This window comes from Podarcis erhardii (genome assembly GCF_964252035.2).
Source record: "Podarcis erhardii genome assembly, chromosome: 16".
NCBI lineage: Eukaryota > Metazoa > Chordata > Lepidosauria > Squamata > Lacertidae > Podarcis > Podarcis erhardii.
In genome coordinates this window covers 21,275,890-21,301,018 of record NC_138514.1, presented here as the reverse complement: position 1 = coordinate 21,301,018, position 25,129 = coordinate 21,275,890, and the positions used below count along the sequence as shown (strand labels likewise).

The following is a 25,129-nucleotide window of genomic DNA, read 5'->3' as shown; positions in this document are numbered from 1 at the left end:
GCTCCATGTGCTTTCTCTGAGTAACACATGGGAGCCTCAGAGGACAATTCCAGGTCCTGTAACCAGGGGATGCAGAGAGAGGTCAAGGAAGCGCCAAGCAATTAAACGCACCTTGCGCAAGGGAGTTATTGAGCTTGTGGAATAGCTAGGTAGATAATTAGGCTTCTTTACTGATATTTACTCCAAGCAGACCCGTTGACATTAATGAACAGGACTAGGTTAATTTCAATAGGTCTACCCTGAGATAAATGTACAGTGGTACCTCGCAAGACGAAATTAATTCGTTCTGCAAGTTTTTTCGTCTTGCGATTTTTTCGTCTTGCGAAGCACGGATTTTGGAAAAGCTTCAAAAATCACCAAAGTCTTCAAAAACCTCAAAAAAGGCTACCACACCGCGTGCTATGAGTTGCTCCTCGAAGTCAAGTCACAACTGCACCCCCTGAATGCACGGTTTTCAGAAAAAGGAAACAAACTTGCAAGACAAAGGAAACAAACTTGCAAGACGTTTTCGTCTTGCGAAGCAAGCCCATAGGGAAATTCGTCTTGCGAAGCAACTCAAAAAACGAAAAACTCTTTCGTCTTGCGAGTTTTTCGTCTTACGAGGCATTCGTCTTGCGAGGTACCACTGTAGTTGCATTATTATACACACATATACACATCTCACAGGATTGGTCCTACTTCTATAATAGGCAACAGCAGATGCTTTGATGAAAAGGGAGAATTCCACGTGGTGGAATGGCATGAGAACAATTGTGTGATAGGCCACCACACATGCTTGGAAAGAGAAGAGAGTGATACAGAGCTGGCTTGGGCAAAGCAGCCCCCATACTTACCATTGACAGTGAGGTGCACCCAGCTGCCGTTGTGGAACGTGTCGTACTGCTGATCGAGCATGAGCACCTTGCACTCGTACCAGCCTTGGTCCTCGGAGCGAACCTGCTCAATGCGCAGAGATGCCTTGTCATGAAGGTTGGCACGGCCTGGAAGAGAGCAACAAGGTGGAGATCAACAGAGTTCGCCAACTGAACCCAACAGAATGTGGGCAGCACAAGGACGTTCAGGGCAACTGCAGAGCCGTATTTTGCTAGTAGGAGGAGAGTTGTGTGGGGCATTCATGGTGGTTGTGATCCCAGGTGCTTACCCACGAATGAGTAGAACACTAAACATTTTCTTCCACAGGACTTTTAAATTTTGGTTCATGGAAGATGTTCATAACAGCACCTACAAGACTCATGAATCAGCTTCAATTGTCCCTGTTTATTTATATAGGCCACACCATACATTTATAGCACTATGATACTACCGTTTTTACTTGAATGTAATGCACCCCTTTTTTGGCCAAATTACGTCGTGAAAATTAGGCTGCACATTAGATTCGATGGCACACTACATTCAAGTAAATATGGTACATTAAACAGTTATGGCTTCCCCCAATGACTTCTGGGAGCTGTAGCTTATTAAGGGTCTCAGAGTTGTTAGGAGACCCCTATTCATCTCCCAGACCTACAATTCTTAGAGTGGTTTAACCATCTATTCCTCTTTCCTCTTCCCAGGGACCCCTAGGAATTGTACTTTTGTAAGTAGAACAGGGATCTCCTAACACAGGCATAGGCAAACTCGGCCCTCCAGATGTTTTGGGACTACAACTCCCATCATCCCTGACCACTGGTCCTGTTACCTAGGGATGATGGGAGTTGTAGTCCCAAAACATCTGGAGGGCTGAGTTTGCCTATGCCTGTCCTAACAACTCTCAGCATCCTTAGTGAACTATAGGTCCCAGAATTCTTTGGGGGAAGCCATGACTGTTTAAAGTGACACTGCAGTGTGAATACGGCCTTAGACAACTAACACAGGCCAGGAAAGGGCATAGCTCAGTGGTGAAGCACCTGCTTTGGAAAGTTCCCGAATTCAATCTCCTGGGTAGGACTGGGAATATCCCTGCCTGAAACCCTGAAGATCTGCTGCCGGTCAGTGAAAGCAGTACTAAGCTAGACCAACTAATGATCTGATTCAGAATAAGGCAAAGCTCTCAGTAACTTACAAAGCAAGTTTACAACTTTTATAAATTCTATTAAATGCCCGCAGGAAGAGAAAAGCCATAACCTGGCACCAGAAAGATGTCAAGGTTGGCATCAGGCAGGCATCACTTGGAAGGGCATTCCTCAGCCATCACTGTGCAGAACCCAGCCTTCGTTTCACATGCTGCCTAGATGTGCTTTGAACAGCTAATATTTGAACCTCAAGGATGCTTTTCAAGCTAACCTTTAACCACAACAGCAACCACTTTTAAGTCTGTGGAGGACAGGGCTATTGCAGAGTAACATGGTTATAGCAGCTGGAGCAGTAGAGCCTCCAGCAATGTGAGCAATAGTCCTTGGGGGGCGGGGTGTCAAGCAGTATGAGAAATGGAGTAGAAAAACAACCAGAGACCTGGGAAGGCAAAGAAAAAGAAAAAGAGGAAGACAGTGAGACAGAGAGAAGGAAACTCCGGGTGCTTGGTTTCACAGAGACTGAGCATATTTTGGAAGAGTCCTTCTTTGGCAGCGCATTTTAGGTGGTTCAGCTGCATGAACCATCCTAGTAACTCGTTTGTGTGCTACAAGCATTTGCAGCTGTGAAACACTGAAGGGCATGAACGACTCAGAGCCAGATCAGAAGTGGCAGGATCATCATTCACATGCCTTGCCCTGTTTGCATACAAGGCAGGCAAGGGTGGGAGGGTCTTATGGTTGCAGAAAGAGGAGCATGCAAGAGAAGGGTGAAGAACCCGCCCCCACTCCATAGCTCCTTTCCCAGCTTTGATATCAGAAGTGAGCTGGGAAGGGGAGAGGGAGAGTGCCTGGAGAAACAGATTAAGGGTTAGAGGGAAGGGACAGGGGAAAGTTCAGCACCCCTGACCCACATTCTCCTGCTGATGTAAGACACGCAACCCCATCATCCCCTGCTTTATAAAGGAATGAGACAGGGGCAACGTGGATGGGGAGAAACTGTGTCCATCACTGCTGCATCTTGTTTAGACACCAGAGCCCCTAGTTTCCAGGAAAAAGCTCAGGGAAATGACTGCATCTCGAGATGCATCAATTGGGGGGGGGGAGAGAGAGAGAGAGAGAGAGAGAGAGAGAGAGAGAGAGCAGACAAAGCGAATGCATCCAGTTTCCAGTCTTCTCTGAGGCCAGAGAGAAGCTTGTGGGGATTAAAATATCATCACTGAAAGCTGTTCCCTCTTCTCCTTCCCTTTTCAAGAAAGAGCCTGTGTATTCAGGGTCAGGCAATCCCTCACGAAGCAAGCAAACCAGGTAACAGAGAAGGGAAGAGGAGAATGAGGAGGACTAGACTGAGAGGCACAGAATGGAGCCCTCCTCAAAACCCACCCTGCTCACATAGCCCCTGTTTAATCCTTTCATCCTTGCCTACAGTTGAAAGGAGACCTGAGTGAAGAGCAACTCTGCTTTCTGACGTGCATCCCTCAACCCCATCTTCACAAACTCTCCAACTCCCTCCCACTGCCAGAATTGAAAACTGCATGCTCCTTGCGTTCAGAGACCTGCAGAAACCCACTCCCATTGGGCATCCCCTCCCCACATTTCAAGTACTATTAGGGAAAAGGAGAAGAGAAAACATCTCTCCACCCACTCTCTCCATGCCACTCAGGATTGCATATGCTTCTGCAATGTCCCTCCTTATCCACCTGGCTTCTCACACATCTAGAGTTTGTGAGAGATATGCGCTCGGACCATAGCCTTGGGAAAGGGCCACAGCTCAGTGGCATGTGCCTTGTGTTTCACAGGTCCCAGGTTTTGATCCCAAGCATCTCCAGATAGGACTGGGAAAGACTAGGTTCCTGTAGTCATGGAGAGTTACTGTCAGCGTAGACAAGGGGAAACCAACCCGGTGCTCCCTAATGCAGCTGGACTACAACTCCCACTTCTTCACACAGTGCCTAGTTAAACTATGGAATTTGCTTCCACAGTGCAGCCCCCAAGCTCAAACTCACAGTTGGAGGCAAGTGTTATTTCGGACAGCTCCCTGAAGCTGCTCCTCCTCTAGCTGATTAATAGAGCCAGGCTAGTCTTTCCCATGCTTTGGCGTCTGTGCTGGAAAGTAAGGGGAGCAGCCTCCCAGAGGCCTTTGTCCTCTGGTTGATGGCAGAGGCCAGTGTGTTGCTGTTTCTTTTTTTCCCCTTCAGGTGCCCTCTTGGTGTGATCTAGCAGCTGAGCTCTTCTTAGAGTCCAAGGGCAGAGACAGACAGAGAGCGCCCAACCGACACCCAGCATTGGATTCGGCTAGATTTTGGGAGGTATGGGCTGCACAAATGATGCCCGAACTACTGCAGCAGCATCAAATGCATCTGCTCTCCAAACCTGCCACTCAAGTGCAGGGAAAACTGCAGTGCTTCAAGAGGTGACCTAACAAGCTAGTTCGCATTCCTGAATGGTGCCAGGGGCACTCCTGGCTGCTTGTGGCCACAGCAAACATTCAGCTAAACACGTGGGAGAGGCAGGTGCCTGCAGCAGAGCCAGGGCCATCCAAGCCACTCTCTTCCATCCCTTACGCTGCCTTCTTCCACATTTGCTTTTCAAAGTTTTCAACTCTACACAAGCTCTCAGAAATTCAAAGGACGGTCCAGTAAGCACAGGAGTCCTCCAGCATTTACCAGGCACCCTCGTCTTTGGAGCTCTCCTGAGATGGCCCTGGAGTCAAGCCCTCTGGGCCACATGGAAGCTGGGGACAAGGACATGCCAAGGTAGGCCATGTCCCTCCACAATGTCAGCTCTCGTTCTCTTCTCCCCGGCTCTCCCCAAACGCATCCGTCCAAAGAGGTTTAGCACATGAGCGTGCGAGCGAGTTGCAGCAGCAGCAGCAGCAGCTCCCCCTTCCGAGGATGTCACATGAGGTTTCCAGCACAGGGCCCCCGAAAGCATCACTCAGGGCTCTCTGCTGCCACTGGAAAGCCAAGGCAACAGGCACGGGAGCAGCAGCGGATGCCCTCCTTTTCACTGCCTCGGCTTCTCTTGGCCCCGACAGCCCAGCTGGCTTCTCTCTGCCGCTGCTTAATTAAAACCAACCAGGCGGAAATGATGGAATAAAAAAAGGGGGAAAGAGAGAAAGAACTTCCTGAAAAAGAAGAGGGAGGTGGTGGTGGTGGTGGAGGCAAAACGAGTCTGGCCTGATCTCTGTATTTAACCAGCCTGCCCAAATTGAACCAAGGGTAAAGACAGATGCAGCGGTTTACTTGTGGCAGAGGTCACTTTGAAAAGCATCTTATCTCCCCAGTCATGAACACAAGATACGAGTTTTTCTGTGCAACTACAAGTTCTGGGGTGGGAAAGATACAAGAAATGATTCTGCAGGTTTCGAATCTATAGACCCTGCAGATTAGGAGCTTACAGAACAGCTGCCTGTAAAGGGGGGGGGGAGTCCACAGTGGTAAGCACCTATTGGCTAGCAACTGTGATGGTTTTACAAGGATCCCTTCAGCCTGGTGTGTTTTTTACAAGTGTATTATGCAACATGTCGTTAATTTGCAACAAAAGTAGTGCATTACTGGTGGATTTATATTAGACGAAGCATGCATAATCCTGCTTAATAGGTGGTTCCCTTTTTCATGCTTGCTTTTAAAAAACAAAACCCTATGCAAATAATAGAACCCATTCAAGTTTTTAGTGTAAATGAGAAAAATTCTTCCATGGTTTTTATTACGGTGGGGTAAAAAGAAGACTCACCGGCATATTCTGGGTCCACATGGGGAGGGTAGAACCCAAACTTGATGAAGATGGGGATAGGCACTCCAAACTTGAACCACTCCACCACATAAGGAGGGGGCTGGCCGGTCAGTGGGTGGATTACGTCGCATCCCAGGATCACACTCTCACCAGCACGAGCTGTCACAAACTCGGGTTCCTCCCTTAAGCCGTGGGCACCTAGAGAAAAAGAAGAAGGAAAGGGAGAGGAGGAATCAGTGGTGCTGCTTCCTAATTGCTCGTTTGGCAAGGGCCAGTGATTCTTTTTTTCAGTAGGAACAACATTTTAAGCTCAGCAAGCTTCAAATGGCCAGTGACATTGGCTGCACTTACTCGCACTCTGTACTTGCCAAGCCGCAGGCCAGAGGACTCCTTAACCATAGGCAGTTTTAGGGGAGCACAACTAGTTCAGGTGCACTTGGCACCATGCTGCAGGGGGCGCCACAACGATGCTGTAGAATGTAGCGAGAGAGGCTGGGGGCAAGTTTTAGTGTCGCACAAGGTGCCACTGAAATTCGAGAGCCCAAGGTCCATCACTGCCTTAATGCCCTCTTCCTGGGCAGAAACAGAACAGAGGTTTTGGTGGAAGGCTCCCCACCTCAATCAAAAAACACCACAGTAGATTTTATTGTTTCTAGCCAATGGCCATCACAATCCCCACCCGTGCTATATACTTGAAGCATCATCATACCACTTTAAGCAGTCATTACTTCCCACAGAGAATCCTGGGAACAGAAGTTGGCAGATGTTAGGTGATCCCCTTATTCCCCTCCCAGAGCTACAATTACCAGAGTAGTTTAGCAACCAATCCCTCTTCAGAGGGAACTCTTGAAATTGTAGCTCCATAGGGGGGGGGGTGTCTCCTAACAGCTCTTGGCAGCCTTAATAAACTACATTTCCCAGGATTCTTGGGGGGAAGCTATGGCTGTTTAAAGTGGTAGGATATTGGGGTTTAAAAAATTCATAATCAAATGTGTTTAGTACAACTTTGGCTTTGCAACACAGTGCCTAGGAAGAGAAGAAACATGTCTGTACTTTCCCCATGATGCGAGGAGCTTCGTTGTATAAGGCATTCTCTTTTGGGGGTCAGCACACCACTATCAAGAATCCACATTCTGAGGGTTTCAAGCAGGGATCTCTCCCAACTCTAGCTGGAGATCGCAGGGACTGAAAATTCTGCATTGAAGCGGGTTGGACTAGATGATCCTTGGGAGTCACTTCCAAATTGCAAATCTACTATTCTGTGAACCTGGAGGCCTTTTGCATGCAAAGCACATGTTTTATCAGGAAGCAATGGGCCTTCCCCTTATATCCATCAGGAGGGGACATACGCACACCTGGCTGCAAATTTAATATTGAGAAATACCATTGTATTCCTTATCAAGGTCAACACCAAACCTGTGCTCAGAATGCTCATCATCTCGGTCCACTTTGCTCTTGCCAAGCAAAGGGGGACAGGCTTCCATGATGAAAGGGTGGATCAAGCAGAGGGCATAGGAAAGGGGAGAGATCAGCAAGATTATAAAAAAAAACGAACCACAAAAAATAGGCATCTCTACAAAAGGCTCCAAGATGAAGCTGACTGCTGAGGATAGAAAGCAGGAAGTAGAAAGAAAAAAAACTGGGAAGAGAAGAGACACCTGTGTGTCCAAAGGAATATACACTTGTTTGTGCAAAAGCCTCTTCTATAAAGGTAGCAAGATGAGAATTCTACTCTGGACCTCCCTGCTCATGGCACATAGTCAGGCATCCTCTAAACGCCCCCTGTCTGGAGGGGATTTACCCTGAGCCGACAAAAGCAGAGTCAGGCACTTGCAGAGTCAGCCTCCCAGCATCACTCCAAGGTGACCTTCCCGTGGGGGCTTCTCACAACCACCACCAGAGAAGCCTCTCTGCCTCTCATTTCAGAGAACAGAAAAGAGGAGGGGAGAACTGGGAAGAACCACATGGGTTTTGGTGTGTTTCTTTGCAGGGGGGTGGGGAGATTTTTATTTTAGAATCTCTGCATCGCCTAGCAATACCTGCAGGGAATTTCTCCCCTCCCTGTAGCAGGAGCAGCATCCATTCATAAACCAATTTGCCTTTGCAGCCAATCACCAGCAAAGCGCTCCAAAAAATCCCTGGAACGGGCCTTTGATGGGGAAACCGCTGACGCAGCCTGGGCTGCAGTACAAGCGGTGACAGCATTGTTAAAACAGAAACACGGTGGATTACAGCGGCTGCTACACCCAGGGAGACAGGGAGAGAGAGAGAGGCCGGCATCCATTACACACACCTGGTGCCTCCTTCATGTGCACCCTAACTGCAACCGGAGAATCACACCTCCATCCAACCCATAAGCCAGAATCCGGAGTCAAATGCACGCACACACACTTATAGACCCAAATCCTATTTCACCTGAACATGCAGAGCATCAGAAGGTCAGATCAAATCTGCATCACAGTCTGAAGCCCCAGAGAGCCAATACAACTCACTGTAGAGAATCCTGAACCAATGAGCCAACTTGCTAAAAGACAGCCGTCCCATGTCCTGGCTAAAGACTCAGCTGCAATCAAACAGCATCAGATTTGCAACTCAAATCCTACAAAAGGGAGAGGCATATCTGCACCACTGTCTCTGCCACCTGCACCTGAACCCAACCCTAGATCGCAATGCTAATCTTTGGCCCTTTAGACCCACAACCAGTTCCTCACATGGGACCCCAAGATGTGGCCGTTTGATGGGTGGCAGGGTGCTGACCTCTGACATGCTGTAGGAAGGCACTGCTTCGCACAACTGAGAGCACACTACACAATGGGAAGACCACAGGTCTACCAGGGCTGGCCCCATCATGGCTCAGGTGGCATATTGAAAAGGGTGATGGATCATAGGCACCAGCCTCTTCCACCTGCAAGGCTGGCCCATCCACCACCATCACTGCTCTGGATCCAACTGACTGGCCAGCCAACCATTCCCAGCTTGCCAGACCTGTCCTCTGCAAAAACAGACTTGAACAATAACTGGGAGGGGAAATAGCTCTTTGCTGTCATTGCAGCAAAGCAGCAGTGCAGGTGCTCTCTGGAAGGAATTTGCCCACAATGCCTCACTCTGAGGAAGAAGCAGAACAATGTGTAGAAAGGAAATGCCCATAGAAACCTGTGATTAAAATAAAAATACTGCCTTACTCATGCTTCTAATATTGGATAGCTTTGGATAGTTTTGTGTCTCATTTGTAGAAAATATATACTTTTTTGTGCATTCTGCAATCCCTTCCTCAGAGTGCAACGTTCAGGTGGCCAGGACCGCCACTAGGGGACATGGCATGGCTGGCACACAGGTCTGTGCAGACTTGAAACCTACCATGCCTCCCCAGTATTACTGGCCTACAGGGTCTGTCAGTCACTCTCGTTCTCTCATTCACACACAGGAAAGCTGTGTGAGAAAGGCTCTCAGTTCAGTTCCCAGACTAATCCCACCTTCAGGGTAACAGCGTCCAGATAGCTGTTAGCTCAGTGGTAAAGCAGAACATTGCATGCAGAATGTCCCAATTCCAATCCCCAGCAGAGGAAAGACTTCTGTGTCAAACCCTGGACAGCTGCTGCCAGACAGTGTGGACAATACTGGGGCTAGATGGACCAGTATTGCACTATAACCCCCCCCCTGCCCCCGCAAGGCGCTCAAGGTGGTATGCAGAGTTCTCTCTCCCTCCTCATTTAACCTCTACAACAACCCTCTGAGGTAGGTGAGGCTGAGAAGCAGTGGCTGCCCCCAAATCTCCCAGTGAGCCTCATAGCCGAATTCAGGATTCGAACCCTGCTTTCCCAGGCCCTGTTCCAACACTCTAACCAAAACACCACGCTGGTGTGCCTTTGCTCTCAGGCTTTAAAAGAGGGGATTAGATGGATGATATGTCTATAATCCACACTGATAAAACAGATCCTCAAGGTTCATAACCCTGTTACCTCTGCATGTCAGTACAGTAGCTGTACAAACAGAAGGAATAAGTACTGACTGCAAGCTCTGCTTGTGTGTTTCCTGGAATCGTCAGATTGGCCACTGTAGAAAGCAGCAGACTGGTCTGGTTCAGTGGGACTCTTTCTGCGTTTGAGGAGCAGAGGAAGCTGCCTTGTGCAGACAGAGGCTGCTGGCCCAACCAGCCCAGTCTATTCTGCATTAATTGACATTCTGCATTAATTCTGCAGTCTATTCTGCATTAATTCTCCGGGGTTTGGGTATTTTTCCAGGTGAGAGTCTTTCGTCAAGGATGGAACCAGGGGACCTTCGCATACAAAGGCTGTGCTCTGCCACTCAGCCGGGCTCCTTCCACCAACGCAGGGGGATGAGGGTCACTTAACAGCCCACATCTCACTGGTCTAACCAGGCAGCCAACCCTCCTGGTCTGCTGTTGCGTAACCGGTGTCAGGATCTGCAAAGCCAGTAAATCGCAGCATTTATTTTTAGAGCCCTAACTGCCAACACTGTGAAAAATCACAGCTTCCTTATTAGAGGAGAAACATTTTTAAAAATAAAAAATAAACAGTAGGGTTATGTCAAACCTGTGCCTTTATTTCCACAGCCTTCCTGGTTCACCCCCTCCCACCCCCTACATAGCCTCAGATATCCACAGAAACCTACATGGGTGTTTTTTTAATTACTTGTGCATTTCTGTGCATTACACACACACACACACACACACACACACACACACACACACCACTTTTTCCCTTCTCCACATTTGATTGCATGCACAACATTTTGCATGCAACCAGGGAGCTCAGTGTTTCATGCAACATATTTTGTTCCACCTGCTACCTGCTCAAGCTCTGCCTCAGAACCTCCAGATTATGTCAAATGTTGCTCCTCCCCTGCTTCTGCTCCCCCTCCCTACCCGGTCCAGCCTGAGTTGGGGAGAGATTTTGGCATTTTTGAAATAACCAACTCACACCACACGAGGTCCAGTTGTTAAGGTACAGGTGCAGAAAAGGGAAAGGGTACAGTGGGTGTCATGGAATAGTACAGTGGTACCTTGGTTTAAGAACAGCTTAGTTTATGAACAACTTGGATTAAGAACGCTGCAAACCCGGAAGTAGGTGTTTTGGTTTGTGAACTTTGCCATGGAAGCAGAACATGTTCTGCTTCCTGTTGAGTGTGTTCCATTTGTAAATTGAGTCCCCTGCTGCTATTGGAAAGCACGCCTTGGTTTAAGAACACTTTGGTTTAAGAACGGACTTCCGGAACGGATTAAGTTCGTAATGCAAGGTACAACTGTATTATGATTTGAATCCATAAGGACTAGAATCTTACTTTTAAATTGGGTGGGAAGGGAACCAGTTTACATTTACAGGAAGGTAAATTCTTTGCCTCTATATTCTGCAGTGCTACCAAAATTCAGCATGCGCCTGGCCCTGATTACAGATTCTAATGTCCCTTTTAATAAGCACTTAAAACAAAAGCACTGAACATCAAAACAACACTTAACATTAGCAATAATGGCATGGCCATCCATTAACACTTCATTAACAAAAGCCTGCCTGGTCACTCTCTTGGGGTTGGCAGGTGAAAACGAAGCTGAAGCCTATCTCACCTGGATTCAAATTAAACTGCAGACTTAGTTTATATCACTAGAATCACTTATATAGGGCAAGCTACTGCAGGAAAAGCAAGAAAAAAGCTTGGCGATTAAAGGGCTATTGGGAAAGTGAGGTGCTTTGAAACAAAGAAAAGGTATTTTGCTAAAATAAAAGACCTCCAAGCATTATTATGTTCTTGGCTCCTTTTGAGGAAGAGAGCAAGAGTTAACCAAACACATTGCTTTTTGCAAAGGAAAGGAGAACCCAGTGCAGCAGCTGGTGCAGCCTGGTGATGTCATTTGTCATCAGTACTCTCAAATGAAGCTTGACTGTCTGTAGAGAGGGACGGGGTCCTCCATCTAGAGATTAATATCTACAGCGAGAGAGGCACACCAGGGCATTAAACCTGAAGCAAGACCTTCGTTCAGCTTGGGAGCCTCCTTCTCCTCCCTGCCATCCCAGCTGTGTAGAACGCAGGCTGTAGTGACCCTCCCCACCAAAGGCAAGCAAATTGCATTCCGTGGATATTCAGGGATGCTCTTAACTGTCTAAAAATTGGCCAAGAGGTAGATGGGCAAATTGACACAGGCGGAACAAGTTGTGTGGGTCTCTTTTCCAAACCATTAACCCCCACCCCACCCCACTCCAAATATTGAATGTTGAGGGAGGGAGAGAAACAAGAAGCTTCATCCCAACACAGAGGTCCTATTCCTTACTCCCAACCCCATTTTTTAAAAAACCCTTACGTTTTGCACACTCTAGAAATGGGTGTCCCTGTCAGAGAAGACCCATCTGTCAACTGTCAAGGGTTAGGTTTTCCCCCCTTACTACAACAGCACAAACCCCTCACCTCGCACGCTGCCCTGTATGCACAGCCAACGACCATTCACTTCTATTTGTGAAATTAAAGGGGTTCAGGGTGTGGGGTGCTAAATCTGCCCCTCCCAGGGGACCCAGCCTTTGAAAGAAAACAAGCCAGATCTGAATAACCAGAATCCTTAAGTTGTGCCCCCCACCCTCTCTCTCTCACTCTCACACACACCCTTATCTATATCTATGACTGGATGAGTGGAGCTGGCTTCCATCTACACTGAAGATTCAGTCATCCCAGGGCTAAACCTCAGCACAAAAGAACTACAGGCTTGCCTCGCTCCCTTCTCTCTCTCTCTCTCTCTCTCTTTCTCTCTCTCTCTGCATGAAAGCAGGACAGGACCACTGCCTCCTCCAGCGAGGCATCTTCAGAAAAAGAAGTTGAGCAGGGAGAGAAAGAGAAAAGCTTCCCCTCCCCTTGCCAGCTCCTGCGCTCTGCTCTACAGGGCTGGTGCTGATTGGCCCAGAATGACATCACTGTTTTTTCCACAGCAGGAATCTAGTACGCCGGCAAATCTATTTTTGGCACCCAGGAGATAGAGGCATTAACCAGCAAGTGGCCCCAGCGGGGCCCCAGCTGGGCTTACGACGAAAGTCTCTCGGGGACCCGGGTGGGACAGGTGGCCTCGGTGCTGCAGGTTGCAAAAACCGGATAGCTGGAGAAGCCATAGCGCTACACAAACACCAGCACAAGCCTAGGGAAGATAATAGAGATATGCATACGTGGATGTTATCAGGAGGGAACAAGAATGCGGGGAAGGAGAGAGGGAGAAAGCTGTATGGCATTTAAATGCAGATTGCACTGCATCAATTGCAAAGGGTGGGCAGCCGCTACTCTTGTGTGATCAACTTGGGGTTCACTTTTTTTTTACTAGAATCCCCCAATGACCCCCATCCAGAGCCTGATGCAAAACAGTGGCTCAGAAGCAATGGGGGGGGGCATGCACTCAGAATAAACGGTGCCTGCTGAATACATCTTCGGCCAGAATTTTTCCCCAGTACCAGAACCAAGCTGAATGTCCTTCCACAAACACCCCAAAAGCCTCTCCTGGTCTCCACCCAAGCTAGCTTTCTTTCAGTAGCCTAAGTTAAAGGGAAGGGAAGCCTTGTTCTTTTCTTTTCTTTTTTGACAATATAATTCTATATTTGTCTACTCAGAGGGAAGCCCCACTGAGTCCAATGGGACTTCCTCCCAAGTAAGTGGGTTTAAACATACAGCCTTGTTTTTTTTCTATTGTCAAAATGTCTAGAAGTTGAAAAAGACCTGCAGCTGCGAATGGGTCGGAAGTCTTATCAGGAGATTTTGGATATTCCCTGGTCTATAGGGCTGTAGAGTAAATGGTGAAATCGCTCACCTATCAGCTGCCCCTCCCCTCTTTTCTTTTAAGGCAACCCTATGCTTTAAAATAAAGGGGATGCGTGAGTGAGAGAGATCCTTCTCAATTTCAAAGACTGATGGCAGCTCCCTGCTGCCTCCTCTCCATCCCCCAAAAGAAGCCTACAGAAAGCATCTACTGCTGCAACCTCCTCTCCCACCCTCCATGCAATGGCTGACCTCCCCCAGTGCGCACAGGCACACACCAATTGCGCACGCTTTGTTCGCACCTTGATGCGCCTCATTATCACTGCATTTCAAATCTGACTGAGGCTTTCGCAACCTGTCAGCAGACAAGAAGACTTCAGCTCCTTCCCTCCCCTCTCGCCCTCCCCACCACCTCAGAAAACCTCCACGGATGTGCAAAAAGAGCAGGAACCTGCCACCTCTCCCCCCCACACACAATATCTGAGGGAGGGTTGAGGGAGGAAGAAGAGGGGGGACTTTTATTGCTGTCAAGCATGCATGCATGCTATTGCAAGGCACATGCAAGCACCTCTGGAACTCGGAGCCCTGAGCAATGCCTCCTAAAAGGGACAGGGTCTGCTTTTCAGACACAGGAGCTGCTGCAACAGATCCTGGGCAGAAACTAGCTGAAGCCCAGAAGCCTTTCACATCTTGTTTTACAGTGCAGACTCCGGCTGCATTCGCCTTGCACCTTTTGCATGACTCTCTCCTAGGTGTTACATGCTTTCACACAACGTAAAACATACTTCTGGGATTCTAGTGGAATACAGTGCAAGGCGAGGGCTCATTTCTGTGTTATATCTTTTTTTTTTTTTTTTGCAAATAATGCGGAAAGGAGTGCTAAACTTGTACTATATTTCACTATAGTTCTAGAATGGGCTTATATATATCATGTGCAAGCTCAAATAAAATTACCTAGAAATTAACTGTTAGGGAAATACCATGCAAATAGAATAAACTGCCATGTGAATGCAGCCTTTGTGTGTTTAAGAATCCGTGTAAATAAGGCAGGAGTTAAGAACCTGAGGCTCTGGGGCTAAATAAGGCCTGCAGTCCTCTCTATCTGGTACCAGAAACTCTCCAGACCTCACTGCCACTCTCTCAAAGCCACTACCCTTGCTAAGGCTACTTCACACCTCAAACCTTTTTGGCTGGTTGGAATGTGTCCCTGGACAATAAAACCTCTTGCTCATATGAATGGGAAATAAACAAAGGTGTATTTGGGAGGAAACAAAGGTTAAGTTTACATTAGATACCCTGCCCACTTTTGCCTCTGGCCCCACTCCCAGTATATGGAATGGCTCAGTGGGTAAAGCATAAGACTCAATCTCAGGGTTCGAGTTGCACATTTGGTAAAGTTCCTGCATTGCAGGGGGTTGGACTAGATGATCCTCGTGGTCCCTTCCAACTCTACAGTTCTATGATTCAATATGGCCCTCCAGCTGAAAAAGGTTCCTTATGATCTTATTCCCACCCCCCTGCCATTTAACATTAACCATCCACAAGTTCTGTAGCTTGATCCATAGTTTTAGAGTCTCCATCTTTATCTCTCTTCAATGTTTTTAATTTCCCTGGGGATTTGGTAGCACAATTCCTCTAAATCAATTAATTCAAGCACCTTCTCTGCAATATCTACTTTGCAGCCGTCACCCATTTCCGGAGAGAACCTTTATATTTTGCCCCAAACTTGACCCTCGATTTGACAGCTTGTGGCCGGAACCTTTTACACCTTTTCCTGATGTATTCAAGACCAGGCTGCAACTTCTTTTGTTGTCCCAGGTTCATTTTCGCCTTGAGAATGAAACTAGAAGAAGTACTAGCAGGGGTACATTACAGGGAACGACCATTTTGCAAGAGATCAAGGCACGTGTGACCACCGACCAAGAGCGCCCACCTTGCCCCTGCAATTGAGGGGGTTGGCACACCGCAGGGTGCATTCTACCTCCACTGTCAGAGGCAGTCTAGTTCTGAATACCAGTTGCTGGAAATGGCAGAAGGGGAGAGTGCTGCTGTGTTCATGCCCTGCTTGCAGGGCTTCCCTTAGGGGCATCTAGTTTGGCCACTCTGAGAACAGTATGCTCGGTGACAGGCAGAGACAAAAGGCAGAACATGGGAAAAGTGAAAATTCAATCTCATGTTGCATGTGGGATTACTGGCTAGATAAAGGTAAAGGTAAAGGGACCCCTGACCATTAGGTACAGTAGTGGCCGACTCTGGGGTTGTGGAGCTCATCTCGCTTTATTGGCCGAGGGAGCCGGCGTACAACTTCCAGGTCATGTGGCCAGCATGACTAAGCTGCTTCTGGCGAACCAGAGCAGCGCACAGAAACGCCGTTTACCTTCCCGCCAGAGTGGTACCTATTTATCTACTTGCACTTTGACGTGCTTTCGAACTGCTAGGTTGGCAGGAGCTGGGACCGAGCAACAGGAGCTCACCCCGTCACAGGGATTCGAACCGCCGACCTTCTGATCGGCAAATCCTAGGATCTGTGGTTTAGCCCACAGCGCCACCTGTGTCCCACTGCCTAGATACCAGGTCTGAAAAGACCAAGGACTAGTCTCTTCTCTCTCTCTCTCTCATACACACATGTGGTACAAAAGCCATTGTGAAAAGGGCTCCCTGAACAGGCAACGTTCCATTTCATTTTACAAAGGTTTATACCTTGCTTTTCAACTCTAAGATTTTCTAGATGGACTATTAAAACAACATTTAAAACAAGAATTCAGAACACTGAAACAATTGAAAAAGCAGAACATTAACAGCAGGTGTTGGAAATCATTTAAAAACAAATGCCAGAGGGGGCAGAAATTTATCAACAGTAGCATCTAGCAGGCTTGGGGCCAAAGAGATAACAAAGGCGGCGTCAAGCAACTCTTTCTAGAGGAGACACCCCCATGGCTCATCGGCAGCATTACTAAGGGCTGCAGAGCACATGTGGATTTTGGCAGGTAACTTATCCCATGGCCAAACTATTCTTCGGGAAAAGGGCAAGGCTGAAATTAAAATGTGCTCCAAGAGAAATCAGCCCAGTTTGTAGCACCTGTGAAAAAGGTAGATTCCATGCTTCTGTACACAATATGCATTTTAGAGCACATTCAAATCATATTCTGTCCCGTAAAGAATTCTGGGTGCCACTACCGAGAAGGCCCTCTGCCTGGTTCCCTGTTAACTTCACTTCTCACAGTGAGGGAACCACCAGATACTTTGCTATGAGCTCCTTGGAGGAAGTACAGGTTGCATCCAAGGCAAGGCAAAAAGAATAAGCATTTGCTGAGTTATAGCCCCTTTCCAGACTCCTTGTTTAGGGTCTAACAAAGAAGCTTCTGCTGAAACTTCCATCAGTGATGGGAGGTTGGTCGGATGCTTGGAAGGAGAACAGTGCCCCAAGCTGCTTTTTCAGCACCTCACGAAGCCAGCTCCCTGCCCAGTCATTTTATGCAGCGTGGAAACTCGGAGCTGGTCCAAGTTGTCTCTGGTACAAAGCAATTGCGGCATCTCCCGAACACACAGCTGGAGACCAGCCAGGAAACAGAAGACTTGATGCGCCTTGGCACTGTCCCCGGTTCTCTTATCTCTGGGTCAGCACCAGGGCCACCTGCTCACCTGTAGGGCTTTGCAAATTCAGTTTAGTTTGCAAGGCTCGAAGCAGAGCAAAGCAGACAGAGAAGGAAACGGGAAGCAGGCAGCGGAAGAGGCATAGAATCCCAGGGACCAGGGAAGTCATCCAGGTCCAACCCTCTGGCTCAATGCAGGGTCTGTAATGCTGGATGCCAGCACAGCATCCCTGGCAAATGGCTGCTAATCTAGTGGGCTACCGTCTGTGTGTGTGTGTGTACTCGGAGTCCACTTTAGACCCAGACATGATCCTGGAACATGGCAGTCAGTATGAACCTCTGGTTCGGGCAGGCAACATAAAAATACTAAGGACTAGCCCCTTGCCTAATCAGTCATTCAAGGATTTTGCTAGTTATGCTTCAGACTCTAGCTTTCCTAGGTGAGCTCCCAGGTCCAGCCACCAAAACGTATTTTTGTATGCAATTTTGGCTAATATACACATTTTTGCAAGCAATTTACTCCAATAAAATGCATTTTTTGCCATTTTCACCAATATATGCATTTTTATGCACACTTTCAGTACATTTTTGTTGCTACAGAGAACTGATTTGCAAAATTCAGAGACATGGGAGTTTCGAAGGACAGTTGTGCCTCAATTTACCTATCAGTTTGAGAAATGTGAATTACTTGGTTTCTCAATAAAATGCAAAAAAAAGAAGAAGAAGAAAAAGAAGTTATCCTCTACCCATGCAGAAGACCATGCAGAACATGAATGGAGCAGCCCTGTACAAGACTTCTGCTCCCCAAGTCAGCCAGATGGCCACACAAGCAAGGTTCTCCCTGCCTTAAATACACTTCCCAACAAGCTGCATGGTTCCTTTTCACAATCCATGCACATCCAGAGGTGGCACCAAAGCCACTCATGTATTCCATTGCATCAGTAGCTTTCAAAGCAGGTAGTCCTCAGTGAGGAGAGGCAGTGTGGTGTAGTGGTTAGCACGTCAGACAAGGATCTGGGAGACCAGGGTTTGAATCTCCACTTGAATCTCCACCTTGGGGCCATTCACTGCCTCTCAGACTAAGGTACCTCACAGGATTATTACGGGGATTAAATGTACCACCTTACATGGAAGTAAGAAGTAAGAACAGATTTAAACCATCCCTCAAGTGGCCATTCAGATAAGATGTGCAACAAGCACAATCTGCACCTACTAAGCAGTCACATGAATACATTTAAGAGTTTGCTTGCTTTCCTCTTTCCTCCTCCTCCCTTCCTCCTTTTGTGTCATGGCTCGTTAGATTATAAACCTGAAGGCAAGTGGCTGTTTGAATTGGTTTTGGAAACCATTCTGAGAGCTTAAATACAACCATGGTAATCTACCTTTCAATGAAAGGTCATTTCCACATACCCGCTGAATGTCAAAGCAGCTCAAACTTGCAGCTGAGGCAAAAGAACAGAGGGTGGAAAGGTGCCAGAAGCCCCTTCCCCAAATTCGATTCAAGCTATGAAAAGAACCCGGAGATTAAACTGGAAACAGCATTTCTCAGGAAGCTGCCCAGGTAGACGACATCCGATTGATCTCCTGTCTCCGTTATCCTGAGCCAGCTTCCAGATCCCTCCATGCTAGTAGCATAATGTTTAGAAACAGCTCTCGACTAGACTGTGTTTCCTCGTGGGCCCTGCTGACAGGAAGGAAGCCAGTAATTCAATCTCCACACAATCCTTTAATGGTTTCTCAGCACACAATTTTTTTAAAAAAAAATAAAAATGCATAACCACAGCAGCTCCAATAAAACTTGACAGCGAGCCAAGCCAAAGGCATGGGAATATGCCCAGCAACCTTCCTCCCTGAAAAGTCTCAGGTAAGAATATAATCCAATACTGGAGTAAGCCTCAATGCCTCCTCTTCCATGTCTTCGCCATGAGGACATTGGCTGCAATTACTTTGTAGTGTACATACAATTAGGGTTTGGCAGCTTCCAGATTACCTGTTTATTGATCATAGAACTGTGGAGTTGGAAGGAACACCAAGAGTCATCTAGTCCCTCTGCAATGTAAGAATCTTTTGCCCAATGCGGGGCTCAAACTCACGATCCTGAGATTAAGAATCTCAATGTCTTCCAACTGAGCTATCCCATGCAAGCTCTTTCCATGCTGGGTTTTCCTGCTGCGGAAAGGGCTGTTATGTTCTCTGCCTTCTTACCGGGCTTTGGGAAGCTATTGTGAGATCTCAGATGGGGGGCAAGGTCGTGCTTATACATGCTTCGCCAACAGGCATGGGGGCCAGGAACGGAACCCCCATATGAAATGGTTACCACCTGTATATGAGATTTCAGCTTTATGCACAATCCCCAGAACGTAAGCCCCATGCAAGGTGCGAGTCATTTGTATTTGAAGATTGCTTTCATATCACCTCTTCTCCAGGATAAACATACACAACTCCCTCATGGTTCCTCATCAGATCTTTGATCATCTTGGTCACCCTCTTCTGCACAGCTTCCAGCTTGTCATTCTCAAACTGTGGTGCTCAGAACTGGTCACAGAACTCTAGGTGGGAGTCAGACCAAGGCAGAATAGAGCGTTGCTATTACTTCCCTTGAGGACGCGGGTGGCGCTGTGGGTTAAACCACAGAGCCTAGGACTTGCCGATCAGAAGGTTGGCGGTTCGAATCCCTGTGACAGGGTGAGCTCCCGTTGCTCAGTCCCAGCTCCTGCCAACCTAGCAGTTCGAAAGCACGTCAAAGTGCAAGTAGATAAATAGGTACCGCTCTGGCAGGAAGGTGAACGGCATTTCTGTGCGCTGCTTTGGTTCGCCACAAGCAACTTAGTCCTGCTGGCCACATGACCAGGAAGCTGTACGCCAGCTCCCTTGGCCAATAAAGCGAGATGAGCGCCGAAACCCCAGAGTCGGCCACGACTGCACCTAATGGTCATGAGGTCCTTTTACCTTTACCTATTACTTCCCTTGATCAGCACACTATACTTTTGTTGATGCAGCCTAAAGGTAAAGGTAAAGGTACCCCTGCCTGTACGGGCCAGTCTTGCCAGACTCTAGGGTTGTGCGCTCATCTCACTCTATAGGCCGGGGGCCAGCGCTGTCCGCAGACACTTCCAGGTCACGTGGCCAGTGTGACAAGCTGCATCTGGCGAGCCAGCGCAGCACATGGAACGCCGTTTACCTTCCAGCTGGTAAGCGGTCCCTATTTATCTACTTGCACCCAGGGGTGCTTTCAAACTGCTAGGTTGGCAGGCGCTGGGACCGAACGACGGGAGCGCACCCCGCCGCGGGGATTCGAACCACCGACCATGCGATTGGCAAGTCCTAGGCGCTGAGGTTTTACCCACAGTGCCACCCACGTCCCTGATGCAGCCTAGAATTGCATTAAATCATTTTGTTAACTTTGGTCCAGTTCTCCAATCTGATCATCCATCCAAACTGTTTGCAGGGAGATTAGATGGCATTCATTTTGATTTGTTTGTGGGGAAGTTATATGACCCTTGCATTAAAGCAAGAATTATCTGACAATTAGCCTTGATTAGAGTGCACACATTCTTGCTCTCTCGCGCTCTCTCTCTCTCTCATATACACACGTAAGTCCCTAATGTTTTAGCCTTTACTGCATTCCTCTCATTTAAGCAAACGCCTGTCACCGCATGCATGACATCACTCCTACTTACTGCAATTTACAACCCCTCTGTCAACATTTGGGATGCTTCCCCTAGAGGCCATTCAAGCAAATGAGACAGGCTTCTAAGCAAGGCTGATTGCATATGCTACTCAGCATCTAGTTTGAAAAGGGGAGAGGGGTGGGGAGAGAGAATAGATGCAGCATAAGGTTTAATTTGTGCAGGGCTCATCCAAGGAAGCTATTTTTAATACCAGGGTCAAGTCCTGGAATACGGGTAATAATAAAGATGAGGCCACAGCACATCTCTCATTTACTGAGCAACCCAGGCCTGTCCTGCAGGCGTCAGATGGAAGGGGTGGGGGCAGAAATTAAAACAGCTGATTGCCACATGAGCTTAACTGCAGACACAGAAGCAAAGTCCTGGAAAAGGGGGAATCCGAAGTGCTGGAAACGCAATGGAGGCAAACCCTCTCCTCCTCCTCCTCTCCCTGCCTTGCCGCCTGCCTATCATGTCAGCTTCAACACAGCTCAGGGCTTTTCCTTTGCAAAGATATGAAGTCACCTTTTCTCTCTCCTGCTTTATTTGCATGCTGCATGCTTATTGGATGGGAGAGCTCTCCCTTGATCTATTTGCATCCTGCAAGCTCAACGTGGAAGCACAAGCCACAACCAAAGCACATACGTGTCACGTAATGCCAAAGAGAGGAGAAGAGATTTTGCCATTTCTTTCTGTCTCCCCACCACTGCCCTCTCCCCGCTCTCCCAGCTCCCATCCCTAGCAGATACTCTCTAGCCTCTGCAAAGTGGAAACACAGTAATTGCTAGAGGGCAAGTGAATTGTGGGAAAGAGGTAATCTGCAGGATGGTTTCGGGGGGGGGGGGGATGGCAGCATGGCCCAGCAAGCAGGCAGCTATATAAAGAAGTATGGCAGTGGTTTTCATCCAGTGCACTTTAGCACCTTGGGGTGCCTTGAATGATAGTCAGGGGTGCCGTGGACAATATTGGCCTCTGTCCTTCTTTCCTTCCCTCCCTTCCTCTGATGCCCTCTTGCATCTCTTTTTTTAAAAAAAATAATTTTTATTAACATTTTAAAGACTACAAAAGAAAGAAAAAGAATTAAACAAAACAATACAATACAATACAAAAACAAAAACACCACACAACACCAACCCCAAAACATTAAATTAACAAAACCAAACAAACACAATTTAAAACACATCTAATAAGTTCAGTATCTTAACTTTCATTTACTTGTTTCAGCAACCTCCTCACACCTCCCTTTTTGTATTCCAGTTTAATTACCTGTTTCAGCAATTCCTTTCCATCTTCCTCTGTTTTCTGTCCTGTAATTTATCTTAACATATTCAAACCTTATTTTTCCCTTTAATATATAATTGTCTTAACATATTTTAACCTTATTTTCCCTTTAATACTCTAATAATCTATTTGTACTTAATTCCTTGTAACATTTCTACTAAAGCCATATAACTCCTTTCCAACATTTTTCTAACACTCATTAATTTTACAATATTTTTATAAATAGTCTTTAAACTTTTTCCAATCATCTTCCACCGACTCTTCTCCCTGGTCCCGGATTCTGCCAGTCATATCCGCCAATTCCCTATAGTCCATCAACCTGGTGATCTTCTGTCCGATGCTCTTAACTCTTTTCCAAGTCCCTTCTGCGAGTCTTCTTCATATTTATACATGAGCTTTACTTTATCTTCCACTGATCTTATTTTCATTTTCCTTCCTTTGAGGCTAAAGAGTAGATCTTGGGGAAACTCCCACCTAAAGATGATTTTATTCCTTCTCGACAGGGCAACCAAATCTCCATAGTTAAATCTAAGATCCAAAAGGTATTTCAGGACGTCTTTCAAAATTTCCACTCTTGACTGTTGTTCTTCTGGCAGTCGGAGACAGTGGAAACAATGTATTCCTCTTATTTAACTAACTGTCAGTGAACGTTCTAATCACGGTCAATGAGCCTTCCAGAACACGTCAGTCCTGTTGGCAGCCCGTTTCCAGGATCGGAGCAGTGGTATATTAACTCTGCTCGCTCTCTCCTGCAGGTATACTCAGTCCAAAACTTCCCCCCTTCTCCTGCCACCAAGGGGGGTTTAGTATTTTTTACTGATGGAAATTTAGTCCTTTACAATAGGTTTTCCGAGACTTCAGCTTGCATCCTCGTTGCTTCAATCTATTTACAAAAGGGGAAGGTGGACTTCCTGTTTTAGACCTCCCTGTTTCAGCACCAAATTAAGACGTTTAAAAATCCAATTCTCCGCTCTACTCATGGGTAGTTGCTTTAAGATCAAATTGTCCACAGGAAAAAGTCAGCGCTCTCCGGCAACAGCTATGCGGCTTCACTCCGTGGAAGAAGCAGTCAATTCGAAGCACCACGCCGCTCACCCCACATCGCTCCGGATCCCCGAAGCCGGGTCTCCCCGCGAGTAGGGGAGGCGCAAAAGGTGCCAACCAAATCCCACATTCACAGGCTTCACCCGCCTGTGATTTCTAGTGGGTCTCCGCCTTCGCTGTGGGGGCCAGACCCGGATTCCCACGAAGCAAATTCCTCCCGATCAGAGGAATTCCGCCATTACCGGAGGCACTAACCCAGAAGTCTCTGCCTCCTTAAGTCTTGCACGGCTATTTGTTGCAGCAGTCCTGGCTACAAGCTCCCCAAACGAACAGTGCCTCTGAGGCTGGTTGGGGATGCTTCCCAGGTCCCTGTGGGGCAGTGTGAGAAGACACCTCTCTTTGGGGTGGGGGGGCAGCTCAGAGACCAGGGGTGGCAGCTGCAGCTGCCCAGAGGACTCCCAAGGAGAGGGGAGAGGGGACGAGGCTGAGAGAACATTCCACAAGGGAGGGTGTTCGAAAAGTGGTGAGAGGCTACCAGCTCTGCAAGCAAGGGGAGACATAACTGGGCTCCTGAGCCCCACAAGGGTGCCACAGAAAGAATGTAGTTGGTCAAAGGAGTCATGGAGCCAAAAAGGTTGAAAACCTCTGGCTTACGTTGCTAATGCTGTCCAACTTTTGCTAGAAATTTAGTAATGTGACCAAGATTCCTTCTTTCTGCCTTCTTTAGGTCCAACCCCCCCCCCCCAAAAAAAAATACCATGAACTGTTTGGCCCATTTTGATTTCCCATTCCTCCAGCATGCCATGTTTAATTGTATTTGGAGAGGGGAGGTGACACAGATGTAAATGTGGGAAACAGAGCCTACACAAAAAACAACCAAAAAAACCCACACCACAGAGCAAAACCCAGGTCAATTTCCATGAAAGTACTTCTAAGAGCATGGGGCTGCAAAGGATCCCGGAGGTCATCTGGTCTAACCCTCTGTTCAATGCAAAACATAGGATTGCAACTATAGCATCCCTGATGGAGGACAGGCCAGGCTCTGCTTAAATGCCCTTGGGTACATGAGCACAGCAACCAGATGCCACTGGGTACATGAGCACAGCAATACTCTGCCCACCTGCTGTTCCCAAAAACTGGTATTCAGAGTGCTGATAATGGTGGTAGAACATAGGCTTGTTCTCCGTTGATTTATTTAATCCACTTTTAAAGCCATCCAAGTTGGTGGCCATCACTGCCTCCTGTGGGAGCAAGCTTCATGGTCTAGCTCTGTGCTGTGCGGAGAAGTTCTTTCTTTTAGCTGCCCTGAAGCTTCCAACATTAAGCTTCATTGGGTGTTCAAGAGAGAGGAGGTGGGAAACTTTGCTCTATCCCTTTTCTCCATGCCACACATAATTTTTCTATCATGTTACCTGTTAATCACATTTTCTCTAAATGAAAAAAGGCCCAAACACTTCAACCTTTCCTCAAGAGGAGTCTCGCTCCATTTCCCTTGATCATTTGAAGATTCAGAAGAATATGTATGCTCCATCTTTCACATAACAGCCCTTCAAATATCTAAGATTCAAAGGCAGTTATCAAGTCTCTAGCTGTTTCAACCATTCCTCCACTGGCAATTGGTGCCCCTTGGGAATGGAAGGGCAAATGGCTGGGAAACCAACAATAGAAGGATCTCAAGACAATGACAGGCAGAGCCAACTAATCTCCATTTTTCTGCCTGCTGAGTTCTACAAGGGGCAACCCTGAAACTAAGGAGAAGGAAGCTGACAGGCAGTGCCACCCCCTAGGTTGCATGTAAGTAAGAGGGCAGGCAAATGGGGGCTGGGTGAAGGAAGAATGAAGTTGGTGGGGCATAGCCCCATTGGCCCTAATAGGCCTGCCTCCACTGCATTCCTCTTATTACTTTAGTTTCCAGACATCTCAACATCATGGCCACCCTTCTCTGGACATGCTGCAGATGGCCAACATCCTTTTTAAAACGTGGTGCCCAGAATCAGACACCATAAACCAGATGTGATCTGACTACTGCCAACAAAGCTTAAAACTGAATACTTGGAAAGACCTGGAGTTCCTACATCCC

General features: G+C 47.5%; 1 protein-coding gene across 6 annotated transcripts in view; it reads right to left on the bottom strand.

The window, feature by feature from the left end:
• IGSF9B (immunoglobulin superfamily member 9B) overlaps nucleotides 1-25,129 on the bottom strand; it is a 122,233-nt gene that overhangs the window by 77,057 nt on the left and 20,047 nt on the right. For all 6 annotated transcript variants that reach the window (XR_014151721.1, XM_081843056.1, XM_081843057.1 and 3 more), the window contains exons 2-3: nucleotides 5,724-5,921; nucleotides 834-980 (exon numbers count right to left, since the gene is read on the bottom strand). Coding sequence is in view for 5 of the 6 variants with exons in the window: in XM_081843056.1 (XP_081699182.1) it covers nucleotides 834-980; nucleotides 5,724-5,921 (345 nt within the window). In the remaining variant the exon portion in view is untranslated. The remainder of the gene's footprint in view (nucleotides 1-833; nucleotides 981-5,723; nucleotides 5,922-25,129) is intronic.